Source organism: Caenorhabditis remanei, chromosome X (assembly GCF_010183535.1).
Source record: "Caenorhabditis remanei strain PX506 chromosome X, whole genome shotgun sequence".
NCBI lineage: Eukaryota > Metazoa > Nematoda > Chromadorea > Rhabditida > Rhabditidae > Caenorhabditis > Caenorhabditis remanei.
Genome location: NC_071333.1, coordinates 3,062,384 through 3,088,059, shown reverse-complemented (window position 1 = coordinate 3,088,059; position 25,676 = coordinate 3,062,384). Strand labels below are relative to the sequence as shown.

The 25,676-nt window shown below is 37.0% G+C and overlaps 6 protein-coding genes across 6 annotated transcripts; 5 read left to right on the top strand and 1 right to left on the bottom strand.

Moving 5' to 3' along the window:
* Nucleotides 1–3,603: 3,603 nt before the first annotated feature.
* GCK72_022597 (uncharacterized protein) lies at nucleotides 3,604–5,934 on the top strand (the record flags this gene model as incomplete). The annotated part of the gene is made up of 4 exons (XM_053734924.1): nucleotides 3,604–4,032; nucleotides 4,821–4,889; nucleotides 4,940–5,116; nucleotides 5,749–5,934. 4 exons carry the CDS (start codon nucleotides 3,604–3,606, stop codon nucleotides 5,932–5,934), a joined length of 861 nt encoding a protein of 286 aa, XP_053578490.1.
* Nucleotides 5,935–8,022: 2,088 nt separating this feature from the next.
* On the bottom strand, nucleotides 8,023–10,493 carry GCK72_022596 (uncharacterized protein; the record flags this gene model as incomplete). The annotated part of the gene is made up of 6 exons (XM_053734923.1): nucleotides 8,023–8,134; nucleotides 8,773–9,071; nucleotides 9,117–9,426; nucleotides 9,480–9,648; nucleotides 9,697–9,794; nucleotides 10,426–10,493. The coding sequence occupies 6 exons, from the start codon at nucleotides 10,491–10,493 to the stop codon at nucleotides 8,023–8,025; spliced, it is 1,056 nt and encodes a 351-aa protein (XP_053578489.1).
* Nucleotides 10,494–13,884: 3,391 nt separating this feature from the next.
* On the top strand, nucleotides 13,885–14,728 carry GCK72_022595 (uncharacterized protein; the record flags this gene model as incomplete). Its single annotated transcript, XM_053734922.1, has 2 exons — nucleotides 13,885–13,953; nucleotides 14,468–14,728. The coding sequence occupies 2 exons, from the start codon at nucleotides 13,885–13,887 to the stop codon at nucleotides 14,726–14,728; spliced, it is 330 nt and encodes a 109-aa protein (XP_053578488.1).
* Nucleotides 14,729–14,755: 27 nt separating this feature from the next.
* On the top strand, nucleotides 14,756–15,890 carry GCK72_022594 (uncharacterized protein; the record flags this gene model as incomplete). Its single annotated transcript, XM_053734921.1, has 3 exons — nucleotides 14,756–14,855; nucleotides 15,388–15,638; nucleotides 15,816–15,890. 3 exons carry the CDS (start codon nucleotides 14,756–14,758, stop codon nucleotides 15,888–15,890), a joined length of 426 nt encoding a protein of 141 aa, XP_053578487.1.
* A 73-nt stretch (nucleotides 15,891–15,963) lies between these two features.
* On the top strand, nucleotides 15,964–19,483 carry GCK72_022593 (uncharacterized protein; the record flags this gene model as incomplete). The annotated part of the gene is made up of 3 exons (XM_053734920.1): nucleotides 15,964–16,024; nucleotides 18,920–19,009; nucleotides 19,377–19,483. 3 exons carry the CDS (start codon nucleotides 15,964–15,966, stop codon nucleotides 19,481–19,483), a joined length of 258 nt encoding a protein of 85 aa, XP_053578486.1.
* Nucleotides 19,484–22,682: 3,199 nt separating this feature from the next.
* Nucleotides 22,683–25,215, top strand: GCK72_022592 (uncharacterized protein; the record flags this gene model as incomplete). Its single annotated transcript, XM_003095445.2, has 9 exons — nucleotides 22,683–22,742; nucleotides 22,793–22,876; nucleotides 22,931–23,152; nucleotides 23,795–23,893; nucleotides 23,944–24,009; nucleotides 24,104–24,364; nucleotides 24,420–24,578; nucleotides 24,789–24,956; nucleotides 25,012–25,215. 9 exons carry the CDS (start codon nucleotides 22,683–22,685, stop codon nucleotides 25,213–25,215), a joined length of 1,323 nt encoding a protein of 440 aa, XP_003095493.2.
* Between the last annotated feature and the right edge of the window lie 461 nt (nucleotides 25,216–25,676).

The window sequence follows — 25,676 nt, the reverse complement described above, 5'->3', positions numbered from 1 at the left end:
TTTTCAACTTTTCATCAAAAAAAAACGCTTTCGATAATTTTTCAGAATTTCTCCTTATTCTGGATGATAGTAAAAATTTGACTTCTTCGCAAAGAAAATTCGAAAATTATATGAATCATAAATTTAGGAGTCAAGTGCTCGGGCCTTGACAAGTAATTCTTGAACCAAACAACTTACCTCGTGGATTTTGTTCATCACGATCCAAAAATTTGCTCCGTGTTCGATCAACAGCAAACGAGGAGTGGGTAGGGTATTGAAAAGGAAGCCTTCGTGGATCTGAAAAAAAATTTTTAATTCAAGTTCACGATGAGCTTTTGGAGATGATTTTGAGACAAGTTTTATTTCGAAATAAATCCATAAACAAAAGCTAATTTGCAGTTATTTACTTTCAAACGTTTCGTGGCTGTTCGCAAAATCTGCTACTCCTAACTTGTTGTCAGTCCTGAAATCTGCTACTGAAGTTTTCTCTAACTATCTTTATGCAAGAACTGAAAATTAGTTGTGAGGCACAATAACAAGTGCCATAGAACGTATATTGGAGACCGTCCTCACAAAGGTGGTCCCTTTTGCCTTCAAGAATCAGCTTACGCACGAGACAACGGCAAACATGAGGAGACGTACGTATAGGCAACGGAGAGAGGAGGTGACCTCAGTTTTTTTGTACGCGGAGAAGAGAAGAAATTCAAGGAAGCAAACAGAAAATAACAGACTTGTCAAAAATCGGGCCGGCCCGGCCCGGTCGGCCCAGATTCAAAAATGGGTACCCATTTTTAGCAATTTATTTTTGAAATTTTTCGAAAAAAAGAGTAAAAATACTTAAATTATCATAGATATTCACATTTTGATTCAATTTTAAATGTTTATTCGAAAACTATACTTTTTTCAAAAAAGTTCAAAAAATTTTCAAAAAAAGTTCAAAAACACAAAATGTTTTGAAAAAATGTTTCACAACGGGCCGAGTAGGCCGGGCCACCGGCCCGTGATAAGTCTGGAAAATAAGAGACAAAGAGAGAGGGGGGTGTTCTAAAACAAGAAGAGTAAGTTTCAGAAAATCTAAAAAGTTTTTTACTATTGTAATACTATAGTTTCAAACCAAAATTACCATTCGAAACAAACATTTTTTATTTTGAAAACTTTCGGTCTGCATTTACATTTTATTTGACGCCCATAACGGCACATTTCATGTTTTTTTCGTGTTTCAAAATATAAACCAAAGATTTATGTAGAATGGAATAGAAAAATTATAAGAAAGGAAATGGTTCTGAACATTTAAAAAACGTTTTTCTAGAAAATTGAATGAAGTTGATAAAAAATAGTACTTCTCTCTGTATTTCTACTACAAATGTGTCTATTCTCCTTTTTGCAATCTCAACTTCCCCAGTTTCTTCTCAACACAATAACACAACAATTGTCTTCTCCCTCTTTGCCTAAACACGTGTCGACTCTGTCATACTTCTGCGTCTCCACAGCGACTCATTGCCTCTCTTCTATTTATGTGTGCACACCACCCGCAGGCAGAAAATGTTGCGAAATAGAAATCGGGGGGACGCTTAGATGCGATATGAGAAACGGGGGACGGATGAAGGTGTGTAGTAGACTTTGGACTTGTAAGGCGCTTTCTATAAGGATGTAAGGATACGGTTTTGTTTTTTTGTGTAACAAGGCTCAATCTGGGATAAAATCATATTGTTTTGAAAAATTTTTGGAAGAAAATTCACCCAAATTCGATTTTTTGTGGTTCAAAACTTCAAATTAGCTAATAACTGAAAAATTTCTTTTTTGCAACTTTAAGGAAAAAGGTGACAATTTATTTCTGCAAAAATAAAATCACTTGCTATTCATACCCCCTCTTCTCCTCCACCACCCTTCTCTCCTTCTCTCTTGATAGAAAGCCCTCCGGCCTTTCCAATAATAACCTTCTTCTCCATCTTCTCCACCGACGAGAGCGCTCGTTTCTCTGTGCCTCCACTACACCTCACTACTCTCTATTTTTCTTTCTTTCTCTGTTCCATCTCATCTGATGGAACATGAATGACTTCTGAATTTACTCCAGCGAATTTCAATGATTTTTACCAGACAAAAATTGAAAATTGCAAAAGTTATAAATTTTAAAAAATGAAACAATCATTTTTGAATTCTCTTTGTCCTTTTTCTTTTTGATTTTACCGCTCTTTGTTCTCGGCCTGAATCATTTTCTATCTTCTTTTCCGTCTTCAGTAGCAGTATAAATAGCAAGAAGCAGCTCCTGTTATCAATTCCAATCTTGTTACATCTAACACCTTTTCGTAATTTTTGAACTAGAATGTTTTGTACTTTTCCGCCAGATTTTTTCGGTCGTTTTGATAAAAATCTCTTATTATCTTCTCTAAAATCGTATGTTTCACAAGAATATGTACCAGATTCTTGTTGAAACTTCACTATCTTTCTGTCATCTTTGGCAATTAAGTTTTTTTTTCCGTTATTCAAAATTTTGGAGCCTTTTTCCGTCTTGCCCACCTTGCGAAGAGTCTTCTTCATTCTCCGTTCATTCATTTTTTTTCACCTTACATAGTTTTCCCTTTAATTTGAAGCGCCCCTCCAATATAAGCGAAAAAAAGACAACTATTTTTCCATTCACATTTTTCAAAAACTTCTTTCATCGGGTAGATACTGGAAAAAATCTGAAATTTGATACTCAATCGTCCAATAAATGTGTAAGGATGTACAATGTGTTACTTTTTCGAGTCTGACTGAGAGAGGTCATCAGTTATATTAGGTATAAAAAAATATGAAATTTGATTCTCAATTATCACATAAAAACATGCGTGAAATGAAATTTGATACCTTACAATTTCTCTGGTATTTGGAGGCTCCGTTTTGTTTTCTGGGCTCAGAAAGATCTCAGAAATATCGTCAACTACAAAAATGAAAGCATCGGTTAGGGAAGCTTAAATAAATTACCTTTTTCAAAATTTTCTATCCTAAAACACCATCTAGCACTATTTCTTGTCTTACTTCAACTAGTGATGGAGTTACTCACAGGGTAGCAGAAAATGCAAAAAATTATTTTTTATATATACTCACAAAATAGTTTTTTGCTTCCTTTTCTGCAACTTGGTCAATAGGCCCATAACTCTAACTATTTTACCCCTCTATATCTTTCTGTTCTACTCCCCGTTTGCTCCTATTCCCGGTTATCTATTTCTTTTTCTATTTATTAACCATCTCTTTCATGTAACTCTTAAAATCAATTCATTTTCACGTGTAAGTGGTATTCACCCTTCGATGAAATAAATAAATTAAAAATTAAACTGCGTATCACCTCTGCATTTTTTCAAAATTGCAACTTCAAGAACTATCGCTTCTGGCTGAGTAACAATAATCTTATATATTTTGTCACACCCTTATTTTTCCTTTGTCATCTCCATAATATCACCGTCTCAGTTTTCTGTTTACTTTGATTCCATAGAATCCATTTCTCTGTTTCTTTAATTGTTTGTTGTCTTCTTCCTGCTGCGTCTCCGCAAGTCTCCGCTTATCTTTCTTCTATACCCCTCTATTTCTAGTTATCTTAACCATTGATTAGAAAATCTATATTTTTTCTCATTAGAACTTATTTCAGATATGTCGTCCTACAAGAAAACGTCCCCAAAGACTGTGGTCAAAACAGAGGAGCCTGATGACGACTCCTTCCACCCGGACCAGTCGTCCAGCACTGTGGTTAAAAGAGAACCAGAGTCGGATGATGACTTCGACGAGTTCCCTGCAGGAGCTACTCCTTTCACCAGAGAACAATTGCTTTCTCGTATGGACGCAAGGAAGCATGGGCTACAGATTGACATGGACGAAAGCTCAAGAGACTCTTTTGACGACATCGTGGCTACTCCAAGGGAGCAGCAGGCTGGACCTTCGACCACCAGGACACCACCACATCACCAAGAACTGCTGGAAAACACGGTTATTCCGGAGATTAAGCGATTCATCGCGGATCAGGAGGCGGTGAGCTTGACAAGCTCCATAACCACAACTGGAGCAAAAACGGAACTGAAGTTTGTAAGTTTTTTCTGACAAATTGAAGACAAACAAAAATTATATTTTACTTTTTTTTTTTGACAATTTCAAAATTATTCCTTAATAGTTCCGTTGTCTAGTAACCTACAGTACCACTCAAAAACGGTATATTGATTCATAGTTTGTTTCCAATTAGTCAGTTTGACTAGAAATTTTGAGAAAATATTTGATGCATAGATTTGGTTGTATAGATGCAACATTTGATTGTTCAAGGGTTCTGGAGATTGGTTTAGAATCTTTATAAGGATAAGACTTAACATTTCATTTATAGCTTAGCCTAGTAAAATTTTTTGCGACCTTAATTAAGAAATACAGTTTTAAAGATTTTCAAAGTTCACAACGCCTAATATGTAGATACAACCAAGCTTTAAAAGTGTGAAATAAAAGAATATAAGGTGAAAAATTCTGCTCTGTTGCCAAAAACAGAGATCTAAGCTGTTTACACCAAAAAACTATTAAAAAACTAATAAAACTCTCTTTTGGAAATAGAAATCTGCATTTTCTCAAATTTTCACGATTTTTGAAATAAGTGCAGAAAGCTTGTAAAACTTGGATTTCAGGTCCAGAATTTTTTTTAAATATACAATTTGATCTTTATAGAAAACCATTTCTCAAAGTTTCAGGCAGAACCGACCAATTTAAAATACATAAGTTATGACCAGAAAATCAGAAGCTGATATCATTTTGAGCGGTACTGTAACATAGTCACAGAATTCGTGTATTACATACTTCATGAACTCCTATAAGTACATAAATTTGGAAAATTACAGACACTCGTCAAGACGCCGACCAAAAGACCCGCTGCGGAACCAGATCAAGGATCAGGATCGTCACAACTGGTCAGTTTGAATGAAAATTCTGTAATTTTCAAACAATCTCACATTTACAGCAAGCCGGAAGCAGTAACAACTTCAGACGGAGTCGAGGAGTTTCACCTCCAGAGGAACTCGAAACATCTCGAGAAGAGCCTGATGACCAAAATCAAACCCCCAAAAAAAAGGCTGCTCAAGTGCCGGACGTGAATGCGACGCCCTCTCCCGCTAAGCGCTTGAGAACGCTTAACTTGGTACGTTTTTTTTTCAAATCAGCCAATCAAAAATTAGAAAAAACGCATACAGTACCGGCCAGAATGATATCATACTTTGCCTTTTGTGTTTAAAATGTCCAACTTTGAGAGTCTCTCATTGCAAAACAATTTCCCACAAGAAGTAGCGTTTTTATGGATCAAACAGATGAAAAGTAGAGCTCCGTTTTTGTAGTTATCAATTTTCTGTACAGGTACTCCCTAGAGAGTTATGATTTTTTCTATGGACAGCTCAAAATCGCACTATACTGCACAATGTGTCAAGTTGAGGAAGAAATTACTTTTTCGCGATGTACGTAACTTGCTAGGGAGTGACCATACACAACAGATGTCAACTACAAAAATGGAGTTTTAAACTTGGACTTTTTGATTCATTAAAATAATTTTGTGGGACATTTAGTTCTACCATGACACTTAAGTTGGGTTTTTTCTACTGACATGAAAAAGGTAAAACATGATGTATTTTGGCTGGTACTGTAATATACAATTTTTAAACCTTTATTAATAATGTTAAAGGCATAAAATTTTTTGAAGTTTTCAAACTGAAAAAAAAGTTTTCATTCTGTTTATGTTTTAGTGCTCTACAATTTTCGAATATTTTTTTATTGTTTCAGAACGTCTCCGAGTCTGAGGAAGAAGAAGAAGAATTGGAGGAGGAAGACGAAGAGGAGGAGTCTAGTCAAGAAACGGATGAAACGGATCCCGATTATATGCCAGATACACAAGAACAAAGGGACCGTCCGGCAGATTTCAGGATACCGAAGAATGCTCCAGCCGATCCATTGGACCTGGACTACTAAATTTCCAGTTTTTTTTGTTGAACGTACATCGATTTTTTTATCTTGATATTGTTGATCTTTTATAATGTTATTTTTTGCATAATAATGTTTTTTAAAGAAATATTTTTATAGCTAATGTCTTTTAGGTTATTCAAATAAACACGGACCCTGAGTATCACTTTATTTATTTATTTATTTATTTATTGACTGGGTATAAATCAAGAAAATTAAACAGGAGACCGGATCATGCCCCTCACGAGGCTATAGACCTGGTAGGAGGGCGAAATAGGAGGAAAGCAAGCTAATAAGTCCGAAGGTATGGGGAAAAATGGGGGGAACGAGAATTAATTGACATGAGGAGAGAAGATATGAATGAAATGGCTGAAGTAACCGAAAAGGGGGAGAGGGGGCAAGGTAAAGAGCAAATTCACAAGGGGGAGATCATAGTCTATTAATTGAGTTATTGAGCAGGGAGACAAACTTTATGATGGTGAGCAACGTCGAGACCAATCTAGACAAAAATCTGAAAACCGACTTCTATTTTTGGCTCTTTTAATGCTGACAGTTAATCAGAATTCAAACTTTAGAATACTATTCGATCAGAGATTTTTATCATTCCGTTCCAGGTAACAAATTTTCAGTTCCTTGTTATTATCAGAAAGATAATTTTCAAAACTAATTTTTTAAATTTCAAATTGTGTCCCCATACCTTTTTTCTTTTTCGTGCGTCTTTCGGCCAAAAAAAATCAACATTTTTCGGCAGCGGGTGTTGTTTACACACCAAGAAAAACAAAATATTATACGTGGTGTTGCTGACAAGTGGAAAATGTCGTTTAGAAAACCCTGTTCATAACGAACTGTTTAGAAAAAATTGTTGTATTTTATTTGAATACTACGTTTTTGGTCCACTTTACAAATGTTAATTTTATAAATTGACGGTGCAATTTATAGAAGTTGGTAAGTCTCAAAAGATATTGTATTTGTATTTATTCTATCGAAAATCATCAGTAAATGGGGCGAGAGGCTGAGAATGAGTCCCTCACGAGACCATTCAAAGGGTGGGTTAAAGTGAGAGATGTGGGGCAACAAATGAAAGAATGACCGGTATGAGGGGTATAAATAGAAAGATGGTAGTGCGGGAAAGGTGGTTTGGGAGTAAAGAATAAGCTCTAATAGCGTGTAATACTGGATGAGATTAGGGTATAGAACTCGGAAGGAGAGAGAAAATATGAAGTTTGGGAGGTAATGGCATTCCAGATGGGGATGGTGTGAGAAAAAAAGTCAGAGCACTTGGGTTTAATACAAATAAGATTCATAGGGCGACGGGTGGAGGAGGAAAACCGGATGTACGAATCTAGGTGAGGGAAGTATGAGGTACCGCTTAGAAATTTATAAAGAAGGAGAAGTTGGGCTTTGAGTCTACGATGGCGCAATGAGAAAAGATTAAGTTGCGCTAGACGATCGGAATAGGAGGAATAAGTTATGTTACATCGTTGAAAGATTTTCCTGGTGAAGAATCGGAGAGGAGTTTCTAGCGATAACGATAATTTAGAAGCAGGAGGGGGTGAGTATACTACAGAACAATATTCAATAATGGGTAAAACATAGCAATTGAAAAGGAAAATGTAAAATTGTGGAGAGGTTGATTTGAAGGATTTCAGAAGTTGTTTAGTACGTAGGAGATATATTTTGGGAGAACGATAGTTTTAATTGGCTTATCACAACATATTCCTGAACTTTTTTTGTTGGATTTGCATTTTCTGTGAAAAGTTTTAATCACGCCCGATATACATGTTCGTACCCTCAAATTTTATTCAATTTGCTGCGCAAACTCCAGTCAAGGTTATCTTTCCTTCTTGTAAATTACACATGTACACACATACTTTCTCTTTTTTTTTCTCTCTCTCTCTCTCTTAGGCCGACTGACCTCGTATTGGTCGCTAAAAACCGATAGGAAACTCCAGTTTTTTATTATCAATGTAGTTTAAGTCAGCTCATTAAATTCGCTGTCTTCCCTACAAAAAATGTACCGGTAACTTCAAGAAAAAAACATAAAATAACACAATGTCAGTCAGAAACTTAAATAAAATTGAAGGAAAATACACTATTTTAACGGTATTTAAAAACAAGGAAATGGAGGTAACTCTCATTGAATTGAAAAGTTGCAAGTGCGCCATCCGATCGGGTAAAGTCATTTCCATTTTCACAGTCAATCTTACTCCTGAAATTTAAAAAATGGGCTACAGTAGGAGAGACTGATGGAAATAAATTCCATGTTTAACAAAGTCGTGATTTTAATAGTTGCGTTGTGATCAGGCTTGTTCGGAAACGGAATTTTTTTCCGATATTTTTTTTCGGAAAAGCCGGAAAATTCCGGAAAATTTCGGAAAATGACAAAAACGACTTATTCGGGTCTAAAATGAAATATAATTGAAATATCAATAATATTATCAAAAATAAGCAAGAAAAAAGCACATTAATTGTCAGGCCCGCTATTCTGATAGTCAAAACCCATAAACCGAATGTTTTGTTTTTTTCAGTACCTCAAAAAATCAAATTTTCGGAAGTGGTTGGAAAATTTTCCGACTATTTCCGAAAATTTTCTGAAAAAAAATCGGAAAATCGGGAATTCCGTTTTCCGGTTTTGAACAAGCCTGGTTGCGATATAAACAATGATGTACATTTCTACAAGAAAACTTTTAAACAAAGCGCAGTTTTTTTCTTTGCAACTCCATCGCACACCAAAAATTTGAAATTGAGCTAACGCTACTCCAAAAAAAACATGAATTCTCATACATCGCGTTTGAATACATTTTTTTTAACAACAACAAGTTTTTTTTCAAAAAAGGTAAAACTAACGTTTCATCCTCATAAAACCTCTCTCTCCTGTTGGCCGCCTCATTCCATTCTTCAGAATCCAGTCCATCCAACAGTTCATATTTTTCATTGTTTGTCCATTCGAATCCTCTGCACCGACGGATCGTGACTCTTCTTAGCTTGTTATTGTCTCCTTGTAACCAATTTTTCGCGAAAGCATTCATATCTCTCAATGTGAGAGTTGGTTCTATCATCTCTATTGTCTCACTATTCATATTGAGCAGACTAGGAAGAGTGACCCATCCGGCATAAACCATGTCGAGATGGCGTATGTTTGTTGGCTGAAAATGGAGGCATGAGAACGGAAATTCTTATAATTTAGTTACCGTATCCCGTGTGAAAGGGTCATCAACGTCGCAATGAATGACAACCCGATAGAAAGTTGTTGAGTCCAAAACATATTGGTAAAGGTTTGGAGAAATGTGTCCGCGAGAAGGCAGCGTTAATCTGTGACACTCACTGACTGGCTGTAATCTCAGGACTCGGAGAACAATTTCGTCCTCAGTTGGGTAGACGTGTCCAAACATCATGTGATGAATTCCTCCGCTGAGAAGTTCAAGCATGTACTCCAACACATAAAAAAATGATTCGACAGGGGTGGTGGTATAAACTTTTATATTGGTCTCGTCAAGCTGGCTGAAATTTTTTTGATCTTTATTACAATCTATCAAATATTGTGTTTCACTCACCAAATCATTTTCCTTCTACCAATCATTTTGATTATAGTATTTTCATCTTCTCTGATTACTTCTAATTCCTCTTCTGTTCTAACATAAAAGAAGAAGTGAACAAACCGTCTTCCAATTGGTTTCACTCCCAATAATATTCTGGAATGTCCCGGACTCTCTCTCGCGAACCCTGCAAAATGAAATTATTTGAGAAGTATTATAAATTACAAGTAAATACAACTCAATCCTATGACATTTACATATAAATGTTGGATTGGGATTCTGCATGATTTGACAATATCCGTCCAATGTTGTGAGCAGCTTGCAAGCGCAATGCTGAAAAAAAGCAAACATGAAAATGTTAAATGTAACTGAATTTCGGGCATTAACACTCGAACCCAATTATCATGGAAGATTCAGGTCCTCACTTTTTAAGTACTTCGATATGTTTGTTGATTCTGTACTATCGTATTTTCCTCAAAAAACTCGTCACAGATTTTTTACTGCCATGCCACAATAGGGGTACTGTAGCTACAGTAGCCCAAAAACCAGGAAAAACGGTCAAAAAACGGGATCAAACTTCAGTAGTGAGAACAATGATGCTTCAATACATTCCTTGAAAGTTTTTGACCAGTTGCGAGAGGATTACGGTAGTTTCAAAGGAATTCTGCGTAGATAGGCAGGCAAGAATTATAATATTCCGGAAATAATTAGAAGTTAATAGAAACTTCTAAAAATACTTTTAAATTTTCAAATTTTAAATTTTACGAGAACTTTCAGAAATATGTACAACGAGTTCAGTTTTTGAAAACACGTTTTTCTTTTTTGTCAAATACATATCTGAAAAATATTTTTATTGCGCCAAACATTCTTCCAATTTCATTATATTAAAATTTGACCCTTCTTGGAATGCAACAACAAACAGCTAGTCAAAATCTCCCTAGTTTCCTTTTAAATCATAACTCACAGATCAACGGCGTTTAGTTTGCTTGCAATACGTTCCAAACAGTCAGCAGACAAATCTTTCAGCTCCATGGGTAATCTGGAAAATATAAAACATTGATTTGTTTATGGTTAAATGAGAAAAAAGCGTTTTCCAGGAAGAAAACAAAAGAAAAAGAGCGGAAGAAGCAGAGAACGGAGAAAAAAGGTGGCTGGAGACATAATATCGGAGTAGGAGACGCACATAGACAGAAAACACGTTTGTTCAAACACTGATTTTTCTCTTCTGTTCTGTTATCAGGTTTACACCATCTTTTTTCATAAATCAGCAGAATTTTCTTGCTTCTGCGCAAAAACGCTACCGACATAATCTATCAGCCATTATCAACTACAGAAACAACATACACTGTCCGCACGCACACCTCACATTCTTTTCCAATCTTTCATAATTACTCCACCCAGCTAATAAACAACCGACGAAATAAAGAGAAAGGAATCAGAACAGTACTCGACCTTTGCATTACGATATGAGCACCAAAACTGCCTGATACAACAAAAAATGATTATGCCAGCCAATAAAAGATTGTATTTTTGTGTTTCCCAAAAAAAAGTCTTTGTGTAAAATGCAGTTTAATTAAAAATTAGTTCATTCTGTGCTTTTGGCAGAACCTATTGCGCTTCAAATATATATTTCTTCTTGATTTAGTTTACTATTTCCATAATTTCAGCTGAATAAAATGTCGACTGCTCCTCTTCATCAATATACTGGCGGATCAACATTGAATCAGTATTCAGTCTCCTCAAATTGACGAATTCGGTTAAAATGTGGTATCCGTTACTTCGCCGAGCCCTTTTTGAAAGAAAGAATATGCGGTATGTAATCTCTATTCTAACTTGCAAAATTTTTTGTAGAGTATAAGAGAGAAAACTAACAACTTTGCGAGGAACTAGACAAATGACATAATTTATAGGTTTGTTAACTCAAAAAAACATTGAAAATTAGAAAATAAGTTCTGAGGCAAGCAACACTGATGGAAAGTCCCTTCCCTCATTTACCCGCTTTCATTTTTTGGCGGAGGGCCCCCTCTTCCACATCCCACAAACACCTTCAGTGGTGTTCTCACTGCTGAGAGAAGAGGTACACAATGAGTGCGCGCATTACACACACAACAAGACATGAGCGCTCAAGAGGGGTCAATGTGAGGGCCCAGTATTACACCCGCATACCCTTCTCCTTTCAATGTATGTACGTTGGCCAAAAGAAAAGAAGGCGACTCCTCTTGTTTTTACGCACACACACACACACACAACATTTCCCTCTGCGAAGGGCAGTACACTCTTTTTCTCCCTCTCTCTCTCACTCTTTTTCTATTGTGCGTGCGTTGTCTAACCCGATAAAATCGACGCGACATGAGCGCTCGAAAAACCTATGTTACACACTCACACCCTTTTTCTTCTTTTTCCCTACTCCGTTGGCCAAATGGCAGTGGCCTCCAAGCACCGAACGAGGCATATGCGCTCTACTGCACTCGCCAATTTTCTCGGGAAACAACCGCTTTTCGTCGATTTTCTCAGTTTTTTAATGTGAATTTTTGTCGTAAATCGAAAGAAAAACGTTATTTAATTTTTTTTGAAATTGTCACTTTCATATATTTACATTTTTTCAGATAATCGCCCTGCATGTTCCACGTGGGAAGAGTTGGCGAAACCTGAGTACAATACAGAATATGCAAAATCGCAAAATGTGAGTTTTTTCATGAATTTTGGAAGATTAAATTTTTTTAATTAGAGAAGAAGGCAACCAATTTCTGAAAACCAGTGCATTTTACTCAACAACATTTTTCAGGTTGGATATCCGTCATCTCACCGGATTCAGTTTTCAAATGGCTGTGCCAGGGACACGGAGAAACTACGCCGAGACTTTCTGGCGATTATATGACAAGAAATCCTAAAACTTCGAATCTACTCACTCTTCTCGCCATGAACAAGGGATTTTTCAAACTTGGAGTCTGGAAGCGTCGTTTTGAACGTTTTTTGATGTCGAATACACACTAAAAGTATGTTTTACAAAACTGTGAATCCCAATTTACATCACTTCTCTTTCAGCACTGCCAAAGACTGCTTCTCTATTCTGCTGGTTTCAACTGATAAGCCCTCAAAACATCGTTGATCCGAATATGAACCGTATCGCATGATTCCACACTGATTAATGAAGAAACTGAATTGTCATCGGTGAGTTTTTCTAACTGTTTTTTACCGAGTGGCACAGAAAACGAGACCAGCTAGGTCTATAGCTCATGTTTCGCTAACATTCCCAACGCGTTTATCTGCTGTGATTTGAAAAGTTTCGAACTTCAACATTCATTCACAAAAAAGCCGGGCCAAGCAGTCGATTGAATTTAAGTAGAAGAAAAACCTAACTCAAAACAATTTTTCGGAAGTTTCGTATCTACAGATCAATGGGAATTATCCCGGGAGCTTTTTTTACACCTAGCCCAGCCACCAGATTAAGTATACGCTTATGATTGGTACACACAATATAGCAATAAGTTCTCTGGCTGTTCATAAAGAAACTGCACGTGAGGGGTGCTCGCCAACAAAAATGCCTCTCTATGCCACTTTTTCGTGCGACTATTTCCATATCATGAGATTAAAGCAAATATAGAAGCTTCTCAAAAAATCTGAAAACTTTAAAGTCCGTATCACGCTGGTTTTGTAATAATTCTTCCTTTTTCAGCTGGGTGAACAACTTCTCTGTCCCCATCCGGAGTTTGCTGGCTTACCGAGTTCTCATCAGTTTCAAGTCACTAGCAAACGTAAAAATTGATGACGCTCGACGTCCAACGGATACTACAAACCAAGTCCGATCCCAATGTCTTTGTCCACAATACAGAATTGACGTTTGAGACCGATATCACGGAATATATCGGAACGAAGAATCATTTGACAGATCAAACCAAATTTGGAACTTCAAATTCACATTTCTCCACTCATTTTCTCACAAAACTGTCGATGGTTAGTCTTTTTCGTATCGAATTTTCTAGCTTCGCCATTTCGGGTAGAACTGTGCGGCAAAATTGCAATAGGGCGTGACTAAGTGCAATTTTTAGGGTAAATTTTGAATATGAAATCAGTGAAAATCGAATGAGCGGCGGACCGCAGAACTGCAAAAATGGGCGTGGTTTAGTTAAAAAAAAGATTTTCTGCTGCATGATTCCTCATGAAAAAGGGCGTTTCACAGATTTCTTAGACTCCGCCCACCGAGCACCAATTACGTGAATTTTGAAATTCATAGTTATTCAAAATAGACCCCGCCCACTCATAGAAATTCAGCCGCGCAGGTCGCTTTTGGGATTGATTTTTTTCATTTTTCAACTAATTTTTGCTCGATTTCAGATGGCGAAACACATTGCTGATGTCACTTGTCTGTGGTGTTCCCGTAATGATAGTCATGATAATATTCCATTGAATTCTCCACACTCTAATGCATCCGGAGAAACAGATGCCTATCTCTACACCCGCTCTACACCTGACTCTATGCAAACCAGTTCAGGTAGGTTATTTAGTGGGAAACGGAGGCAAAAATCGTAAAATTGAAAAATTAGCGCCGTCAACCGGATGCTTGAACATACCGACTGACGAAATCCCACTTTTCGGTGAAATTTCTCAGGTTTTCTAAAAAAGCAAATTTTTATCGAAAAGTGGATACACCGGACATTCGGACACACAGACGGACGTTTTCTCAGTCAATTGAATAACGTATCGAGGAGAATCGCTTTGAAAAATCACAGTTTTCTATCGGAATCGTTAAAAAATACGATTTTTGTCAAATGAATTCAAAAAAACAAGAATGAAATCCGTTTTTTGATGCTGAAACTTTTTTTTTCAAAAAGATAACCAGAGTTTAATTGAAATATAAAAAAAATCTAGAATTTTTCTCAAAATTTTCAGGAAAATCTCAATTTTCAGACAACTTTTGGGTCCCAGCGCTGAATTTTGATCAGAAACTTAGAAAAAAATAGTTTTTTTTTTGCAAAATTATCAGAGAAAATCACAATGTTTTTCAGATATTCGGTGGTCGATACTTCTACGCAGCCTCACGGAAGGCGATAAAACACGGAAATGCAAATGTAGACGTGCTGATTGTTCTTGCCACAACCAGCGCCTACACCTATTCTATCGTCGTCTTGCTCCTGGCTCTTGTCTTCAAATGGCGCTTCTCTCCGATGACATTCTTCGATGATCCGTCCATGATGATAGTATTCATTTCATTCGGATGTTGGAGCACAAAGCGGAGGGAAAGACTTCGGAAGCATTCAAACCTTTAATGTCATTGTAGGCCAAGAAGGCAACACATGGGCGAAGCTCCCGTCGATGGAGTCGTCATTGATGGGAAGAGTTCGGCTGATGAAAGTTTTATTATTAGCGAATCAATGCCGATGGTCAAGAAACCAGGTGAGAAGGACAACTGAACAGACATAAGGACATTCAGACACTTATTTCAAATATAGGCCCTCTATCTACATTTTCAGCAGAAACTTCCGGAAAAATGGACATACAGAAAGACACATGGGGATACAGACAGACAGATTGCTAGGAAAGACGAAAGGGCATCTGGACTTACAACTGGTCAGGTGGATATCCGGACATATCAACAGAAAGACACAGAAAAAGACATCCGGATAAACAGACGCTGGACAGACTTTGGTTCCGCCCTTTTCTCCCGATTATAGTTGGAGACTAGTCTTTAGAAACGGAGACATCCGGACAGACAGACAGGTGGAGCAAACTTTTTGGCTCCGTTCTAGGCGGTCCCTAGAATCTTGATTATTTGAAAACATGGACATTGAAAAAGTGCTCTGATCTCCGCACATGTTTCTCTCTCATTTGACAAAATATGCAGACATTTGGACAAAGTTTTTACTGATGGCATTAGATTCCGCCCATTTTAACAAGCGGGGCTTTACCCAATCTTTGTTATTTGCAGGAAGCACAGTAGTCGGTGGATATATCAACCACAAAAGAGTTTTGATCATTAAAGCGACGCACGTCGGAAACGAATCGACACTCTCTCAAACTGTTCGTCTCGTCGAAAAAGCGCGGACAAATCGTGCTCCAATCCAACAGCTCGCCGATAAAATAGCCGGTTATTTCGTTCCGTGTGTCATTGGATTGTCCTTTGTGATACTCGGAGTATGGATTGCAGTCGAGTATGTGCTGGAGAGAAATGCGCATTTGGTATGTAGATCAAATCTAGGATCGATGTTTCCCTGATTTTAAAACAAGGACCAGGAAGACATGTGCAGTTCAAAAAGTTGTATCTGTAGTTCAAAGAAAACCAGAGGATTTGTGAACATTCCTAACACCTGGCCTCTTCAGTTTGTTTCGATTATTGTAATTTGTTCAAATTTTCAGATTGGACCACTCGGCTGCAACGAAGTTGAGTCACTGATAAGAGCAGTAAAGAGAAGAGATGTGAGCTCAAGATGACTGGGCCATATTGTTGAATTCATCGCGATTCTGTAGTATCGGACGTCTCACATATTGTTTCTTTGCAGTCATAATGAACGGAACTCTGTCTTATCAAGCAGCTATCGATTCTAACATCAAATATACTTTTGATGGTAAGTCTTTTCCATATTGTTTCTCTAAAACTACAGTGCGCGTCATAAAGATAGCCCCCTCTCCGATTATGTCGGTTCTGGCTCAGCCGTAAGTTTTCATGAAAAATGGATCACGTCAATCGATTTTTCGTCCAAAATAACCCCTGGGCGCGAAGTTTCATGAATCTCCTCCAAAAACTACGGATACACCATCGAAAACTCGAAAATTAAGCCGCGTCATAAAGATAGCCCCCCTTGAGAATTTTCAATTTATCGATAAATTTTCTCCGTTTTTTCACACAAAAACGTTGTCAATCAATAAAATTAGCGTTTTGACTGATGTTTTCTTGTTTTTCTTCATATTTTTCGATTAAAAATTCTACTTTGAAGAGCCAGTTTAGGCTAAAAAGTCGAAAATTAGGGATTTTTGAGGAAAACTACCGTAACCGGTGGGTTAAGTGGAGGGAGCAATATTTTCGTATTGTAATTTACTTTTTTCGGTACTAGTCTAACTGTTTGGTCCCACTTTTGACTGGAATAAAGGGGCTCTGAATGCTCAGAGGTGTTCCTAATATGAATGATATTCACTTCGGGGGACAGCTTTGAGCTTCTTCTCGAAGAAAAAATCTTGAAAATCAGTTTTTGAAGCATCGTATTTTTGAGAATGACTTTAATAGACTTTTGTAATGCCAGTAAGACATTTCCGAAAGATCTTGACATATTACACATAAGTAATAGCTGTCGAAATCATAGTCATATTTTCTTCACCTAGAGCATTGTGTTCTCAAATCAATAGAAGATTCAAAAGTTTTAGAATTATCACAAATGGGTGTGAAATCTTGAAACAATACCAATATTTGTTGTTTCTTATTACACAGTTGTTTTCTCAGGCTAAGACTCACAAAATCCGGTGTAATACCAGTGAACAGGGAATTCAGGGCACATTCTCATAATTCGAATGGCTTGTACTTATCACTAATCGGTCAAAGTAATTCAGTTATGTTAAGGTAATAACAAAAAAGTTGATTCTACTAATTCTCTCAAATAGTCTTCACTGAAAACTGATTTTCAAGACTTTTTCTTCGAGAAGAAGCTCAAAACTGTCCCCCGAAGTGAATATAATTCACATTAGGAACACCTCTGAGCATTCAGAGCCCCTTCATTCCAGTCTAAAGTGCGACCAAACAGTTAGACTAGTACCGAAAAAAGTAAATCACTATACGAAAATATTGCTCCCTCTACTTAACCCACCGGTTACGGTAGTTTTCCTCAAAAATCCCTAATTTTCGACTTTTTAGCCTAAACTGGCTCTTCAAAGTAGAATTTTTAATCGAAAAATATGAAGAAAAACAAGAAAACATCAGTCAAAACGCTAATTTTATTGATTGACAACGTTTTTGTGTGAAAAAACGGAGAAAATTTATCGATAAATTGAAAATTCTCAAGGGGGGCTATCTTTATGACGCGGCTTAATTTTCGAGTTTTCGATGGTGTATCCGTAGTTTTTGGAGGAGATTCATGAAACTTCGCGCCCAGGGGTTATTTTGGACGAAAAATCGATTGACGTGATCCATTTTTCATGAAAACTTACGGCTGAGCCAGAACCGACATAATCGGAGAGGGGGCTATCTTTATGACGCGCACTGTAGTGAATTCAAAAAATGTTGCCGATAAAACCGCCTAAACCAGGTGAAAATGTCCAAATATCGCTGACAATTGAATTAAATGACAGTTTTCACCAAAGGGCCCGAGTTCAAAGACCATCCAGGCCGCCAAATACATATTTTTGATAAACGTAGCTTGGCACACCTAGAGAACCATTTTGTTTTGTCTATCATTTTCAATGCCTACTTTTGCTTAAGTTAATTGTACTTTACACGTTTTTGAGGATTGTTGCAATATTCTAACCCCAATTTCCGGGAATTTATAACGTTAATGTTCTGTTTCAAGTCCGACAAGTTCCATCGCTAGTTATAAAAAAAAAACGTCGGCAAAGAGTGGCACACTCACTATCCAGAATTACACTCATCAAAATGGGGTTTTGAGAAATCGCGTCGACGTGGTAACTGATATTACCTTTGCCAGTCTTCTTTTTTGTCTGCCACATTGCCATTCTAAAGAGACTATCCTACGATCCAATTGACCGATTACGTTTGGAAAATTTTAACCTTCAATTGCTGGAGCATTTCGACTCGGAAACATTTAATGTGTGTTTTTCTTAAAAGTGTGCTTTGCTCTTGCTGGGTTTCAAAACTGGCCCTGGATTTTGATATGTACTCCATGTTTTTCTGTGCAAATCGTAAAGTGTGTGATTGAATGGTTCATGCTTACGAATTTTGGCCGAGATTGACGGAAAGTATTCGAAAATGAAAATTTTCTTCACCTGAATGTCTCAAAACATTATTTTTCGACCATTCTTAATTGAGGAATCACAATTTTAGAAATTTCATCCTTAGGTTGACAGAGACACTTCAGATGATGAAATTTTGAACAATTCTAACGAAATACACTTCAACTTTGCTGATTTAAAAAATCATTGAGATAAATGACATAAAAATTGCTTTAAAATGCAATTTTTAGACGGAAAAAAGTTAGTACTCATGGATTTACAAGAGAAAATGATGCGGGATTCTAAAATCCACACATTTTCGGCCATTTTCATCACGCACTCACACACACACACACACAGACACACACACACACAACGTTCCCCTCTGGGGGGCCTAATGGCAATGGCCGTCGCACTCAAATACTGGAGGACATTTGCGCTCTACTGCACTCGTCAAATTTTCACGGAAAGCAACCATTTTTTGTCAAGTTTTTTAGTTTTTCAAGTGAATTTTCGTCGTAAATCAAAGGAAAAAACGTTATTTAAATTCTTTGCAACTGTTATTTTCATAAATTTACATTTTTCAGATAATTGCTCTGCATGTTCCACGTGGGAAGAGTCGGCGAAACCTGAGCATTTCGACGGAGTACAATACAGAATATGCGAAATCGCAAAATGTGAGTTTTTTCGTGATTTTTAGAAGATTACCTTTTTTAATTAGAGAAGAAGGCAACCAATTTTTGTAAACCAGTGCATTTTTTAGTTTTAAACTCATAATTGTTAACATTTTTTAGGTTGGATATCCGTCATCTCGCCAGATTCCATTTTCAATTGTCTATGCGAGGGACGCGGAAAACTACGCCGAACCTTTCTGGCGATTATATGACAAAAAATCCTAAAACTTTGAATCAACTCACTCGTTTCGCTTTGAATATGAATTGTGTTAACTTGGATTTTGCCAGCAAACGTCTTTCAATATCGGATAAACATTAAAAGTAAGTTTTGCAAAACTATGAATCCCAATTTACATCATTTTACTTTCAGCACCTGGAAAAGCAGTTTCTCACAAAATCCAGCTACTTCCAGCCTCCTGGTCTCAACTTATAAACTCTACTAACTACGCCGATCCAAATATTGACCGTATTGCTTAAGTCCACACTGATTGATAAGGAAATTGAATTGCTATCGGTAAGTTTTTCTGACTGTTATCACCAAAAACAAGGAATTCATTCGCATTTTGTGAGAATGACGAAGAAAAACGAGAGCAGCTAGGTCTAAGGGTTTATATTTTGGTAACACTCATAAAGCGCTTATCTGCTGGGACGTACAAGGTTTTAAAGCTCTAGATTGATTCACAAATAAGCCGTGCCAAGCAATCGACGGAATCCAAGGAGGAAAAACTAGACCCTCAAAACAAAGATTTAGAAGTTACGCTTCTATGTATAGATTAATTGGATTTATCCCGAAAGTTTTCTTTACGCCTAGCCTAGATACCAGGTTGCAATAGAGCAATAAGTAATCTGGCTGCTCATAAAGCAACTGTGCACGAGTAGGGCTCACCAACAAAAACGCGTGTCTATGTCACTTTTTTCCTGCGATTCGATTGTTCTACCATAAAATGAAATAATGGTAAAAATAGGAGCTTCTCAGAAAAGCGGACTTTTTTCAAGTCCCTGTTCGCACTGGTTTCGTAATAAATCTTTTTTCTTTCAGCTGAATAACAACATGTTTCTGTCCCCATGACGAGTGTGCTGGCTAACCAACTTCTCATCAGTTTCAAGTCACTAGTAACCGAGAAAATTAGATGATTATCAAATGAAGCGTTGGAAGAAAGTTGATTCTGAATTACTGCTTGATGGCCTCCGGATACCACAAACCAAATCTGCGAACGATGTCTCCGTTGATCATACAGAATTGTCGTTTGAGACCGATATGGAGAGCTCAAACCGAAAGTATGGAAGATCAAACCAAATTCGGAACTTCAAAATCATATTTCTTCATTCATTTTTTCAGAAAACTGTCGATGGTTAGTCTTTTTCTTATCGAATTCTCTGTCTCCGCCTTTTCGGGTAGAACTGTGCGGCAAAATTTCAAAAAGTGGAGTGGCTGTTTTGAATAGAATTGTGTAACGAACTTGCAAAAATGTGCGTGACACAGTGTTCCTAGATTTCACCCACCGTTTCTCAAACATAAGAAATAGGCGGGAAATTGAGAATTGAAGTTTATCCCCAAAATGTGAACTTTGCTCCGCTCATTTTGCACATTTGCCGCAAAGTCCCTATTGAGTGGAACCGTGCGACGGAATTGCAAAATGGGCGTGGCTTAGTGTTTTGAGTCGATTGAGCCCCCCCCCATGTACATTTACTGTTTTGATATGATTGGCAGAGAACGGTTTAGGCGGTTTTCATTGTTAAAATTGAGATCCTCGACAATGTTTTTATATAAGTATTTACTTTCAGATGCGCCAACTCTCGATTGCCAACCATGACTGATAGAGGCAACAGAAATTTTGAAGGAATGCCAATGATACCATTCAAATAACAAACGCACAACTCATACCTTGCGGTTAGTATATAAAAGCAGAACTTTAGTTTTTCTCTCCGCCAAAAATGTTTTATTTCAGAAGCAAAAGAGAGAAACTTTGAAAATAGGAGCCGAAGCAGGTTGCTTGCTAAAAGAAGTAGCTAATGACATCTCATGCAGTTTTATCATATTGAAATTTACAGCTTTTTGAATAATGATGAATTTTTCTAACGTCTTTACATTTGTAATTTTGCATTTATTGTATAAATATTACTTTCAGTGTTCTCCTGTTCATTTTTAGTTTTTCTTATTAAGTTTGTTTCAAAATTTGAATATTTTTCAATAAAACTCTTTTTAGTATTACAATTTTTGTCAAGACGCTATTTACTTTCTATATCTTCCACACGCTCTTTTTTGAGCTATGTATATGATTTCTCCACGTGTTTTTCACACACCTCACTCTATTTCTCTATATTCTCACAACGCCACTCACAATTCGTGTTGATTCCGTGCTTGATGGGTTCTGCGTTGCATGACTCGTTTTTGATGAGCCCGGTGTCACCCGCCTTTTTTCTTCTTTTATAAGAGACACTCATACTAACCACCCTATTGAAGGAATGTGCGCTCTACGGCACTGGCTAACAAATGATATTCAGTAGTTTTAATTTTCAGCTTTTTCTTTTTGTAAATTTATCGACTTTTTGTTAAATTTAGAGACATTTGAAGAGCCGAATAATTCTTTGATAATTTCTGAAAAAAATTTTTAATCTAAAATTGAGAAAAAGTACAAAAAGGTCATATTTTTCAGTTTCGAACTTTTCTAATTTTGTTTAGGTGACAAATAATGTCTTCTGACTAGATTGTTGTGAACTCTTCACGACTAATGAATTCTAATTATATCCTTCTATGTTTTGCCTAATAATCTGATATCACATTTCCACACGACTGGATTAGAGCTTAGCTGTCTCTCGAGAATAACAATTTGGTGACTCTCGCCCTACACACTCTCGCCCCACTCCCACAAACGCACCTCTTTCCTCTAGCTCCCAAATACCTTTCTTCAAAACTTCCAAATTATGTTAATGCATTTTCACCGGATTTTGACAATCTTATATACATACCTCTCCACAATTCTACATTTTCCTTTTCAATTGCTACGTTTTACCCATTATTGAATATTGCTCTGTAGTATACTCACCCCCTCCTGCTTCTAAATTATCGTTATCGCTAGAAACTCCTCTCCGATTCTTTACCAGGAAAATCTTTCAACGCTGCAACATAAACTATTCCTCCTATTCCGATCGTCTAGCCCAACTCAATCTCTTCTCATTGCGCCATCGTAGACTCAAAGCCCAACTTCTCCTTCTTTATAAATTTCTAAGCGGTACCTCATACTTTCCACACCTAGATTCGTACATCCGGTTTTCCTCCTCCACCCGTCGCCCTGAATCTTATTTGTATTAAACCCAAGTGCTCTGACTTTTTCTCTCACACCATTCCCATCTGGAATGCCATTACCTCCCAAACTTCATATTTTCTATCTCCTTCCGAGTTCTATACCCTAATCTCGTCCAGTAGTACTTATTCTTTACTCCCAAACCACCTCTCCCCGCACTACCTTCTTTCTATTTATTCCCCTCATACCGGTTATTCTTTTATTTGTTGCCCCACATCTCTCACTTTAACCCACCCTTTGAATGGTCTCGTGAGGGACTCATTCTCAGCCTCTCGCCCTATTTACTGACGATTTTCGATAGAATAAATACAATACAATAGTTCAGTGCAAACTCTCCTAAATAAAAATAAAAATTAACGTTTCTTCAGAAAATGAGCATTGAATTCACTTCCGTGGGTTTTGCTTGCGAGATGACGGATGATATAGTTAAAGTGTGTGAATATAAACCGGTAAACTAATTTTATAAAATTTTTCCTTCTAGATTTACACTATTGAACACGGCCTCATTGAGATGAAAAACACTGGGGACTTGGAACTCGGTGCATGGTATGATATCACGGAAAGTGTAAGTATAATTGACCGATTTTGAGGTACTGCTCTACGTAAAACAATTTTTCAGGAAATCGAGCCTTTCCTCAATTTTGACGAAAAAATATGCGAAGTTTGGGAGGATGATGGAGAAGTATTCGCTAAAGTCTTGGCTATTGGGCCAAACCATTTTTCTCTCCCAAAGGACATAAGGATCAAGTATAAATATGCTGTATGGTCGCCATTCCTCAAGTTCTTGGACGATGGAGACAATCTTTTCAAGGACAATATTAGAGGAGGAGATGTTGTCGAAGTGAGCTTTATTTTGTTTTGAAAAAGATGGAAAATGGCGGAACTCTAGAGCATCATCATAAAAACTGAACTACAATACCGGTCAAAAGGTTGTAAACTTTGGCCAGTAGAAATTGTCAAACTTCGAGAGTGTTTTATGGTAATACTGATTGTCCCATCAAGTAGATTTTCCAATAATGCAGATAACACGTACAGCTTCATTTTTGTAGTTGACAACGTTTTGTACGGACACTCCCTAAAAAGTTACGTATCGGCCAAAAATTTCTCTCTCAAATCACCCAATTTCAGTGCAAAACGTGCGATTTTTGAACTGTCGCCTCAAAATGATTATAACTCTTTAGGGTGTGTTTGCACGAAAAATATGCCTCCTACAAAGATGAAGCTCTACTTTTGATCTACATAATAAATCGAAAATCTATTTTATAATACAATCAGTATTACCATAACACTCTCTCAAAGGTGGACAATTTCAACTGAAAACGGGCAAAGCTTACAAACTTCTGACCGACACTATATAAAAAATATCTGAAATAATTCAAAATGACTTGATACAAAATTTTAATCAAATGCTATTCTAAACTACTGAAATTAATTTCGAACTTCAAAAAATCATCAAAAAAACCTTTACATCTTCTGTTTCCAGATAATCGTCAAGTATTCTCCTTCAGAGAAACACCTCTTCAAAATTGTGGATCTCATCAAGGAGGATTATTCGTGCGAGGCCGCTTACGTCCGTATGGCAGTGAGAAAACTTGTAAAAAACTTTAAAATTCTGATTACTCTTGTTTTCAGCCATGGACTGTCGACTTCATCGGACAAAAAATAAAGGAGATTGCTTACCCTCGGGAAAATTCTATTGTAAATTTTCATTTAAGAGTAAAATAGGTTTTTGAGGAGTAGAACAACGACATTTCTGCTTTCAAACAATAAAAAAATGTTTTCCATTTTTCAGGCCCTCAATCAATATGCTAAAATCAAAAACGAAAACTTCGTCGTTGGAGTATGCATCAACGCGGAGTACGATAACGTGGCACGCCCAAAAGGAAGAAACTTCGCTGACGGCGGTAAAGAAAAATGCTCCTATCTCTTCACACCGACCCATGGTTTGTGTCGTTGGGTTATCAAAGATATGAAGGCAGATGTGAAGGGACCATCGGTCTCACAACCCGCTGAGTATAATGTGGCTGACGACATGTTCACAGTGGACAAAAGGGTATACATACTTTGTCAATAATCTATTATTAGTTCTCATACTTTGATGTTTTCAGCTTGGAAATTGGGTTACTTTCTGCTTGCTGGAATCCTCGACATACCGACGTAAACAACACAACAAAAGAACTGTTGCTTTGCTCCATTCAACTGCCACCAAAGTCGCAGAACTTCAAGATCCGCCAAAAGAAACGCGAGTTGTTAATGGTCAAGTTGAGGTGAGTAATCTGAAAAAATATGGCATTTTCGAAATTTCGCATACTTGTCACAATTCAAAGTTTATATCTTTAGAATTTTTTTGTGAAAAAGTTCAAATTCCGACTATTGTTCAAAATCAGACAAAAATCTGAAAAATAATCGGAAATTTTGTCATTTTCGATTTTCGAAGCCGGGTTGACAAGTATGGAATTTAGTTTTATTATTTTCAGATGGAAGCCAGCTTCCTTTTTGGCCATGTTGCACTTGAGACGGAGGAGAACCGTCTCATCAAGGACTGGCAGATCAGATTCAAGGGCCTAAGCACGGACGCACATTTCTGGGACCCCTATTTGGGGCGCATCGAAATATACCCCAACAACGCAAAGCTCATTCTACAGGTTCGTCGTGTCCTTCAAATTATTTAAAAAAAAAACAAATTCTTAATGATTTCAGACCATTGAGGCACATCGTCACAATCTGGACCAACAAGAGGCCAAAAAACTGGAGAACGAAGCGATCGTGGTTTCGGTCACAGCAATTGTCCACAGAAATTTTTTGGAAAACTTCGAGAAATATCCAACCCAGGGAGTTTTTGTTGCCAAGTCAGTCGACACCATTTGCTACCTCAATGGCGGAAGATTGATTTATCAGAAATGAAAAACTTTTTATTCGTTCCACTTTTATCTTTTCATGTCCTAGCACCCTTCTGTTCTTTTTACCGAGTATGACGTTTCTCATCAGTCCACTATGTTTTTCATTTCCTTCTATTCTCCTTTTTTTCCTTTTGATCGTATAATCTTCTGATTTATCTTCAATACCTGTCCCATTTTTGCATCTTCTTTTTTGAAATTGAAATTTGACTCCATTTACTTTCTGATTTCACTATAAAGTTATTTTATTAAATAAAAACTTATTATTTCGAAAAAATTGGTTTTCAACTTTCAAAACTTCAAAAAAACAAAACTTCCTAAAAACTGATTGTGCAAAAAAAGAGAGTAATGAGATGGAAAAAAATTTTGAATATCTGATACTTTTACATGGAGATGGAGCATGAACCTAACCAATACTTGCCTCTCAATTTGATAAGACAATTGGTCTCCTGTGTAGCGAGAAAAGAA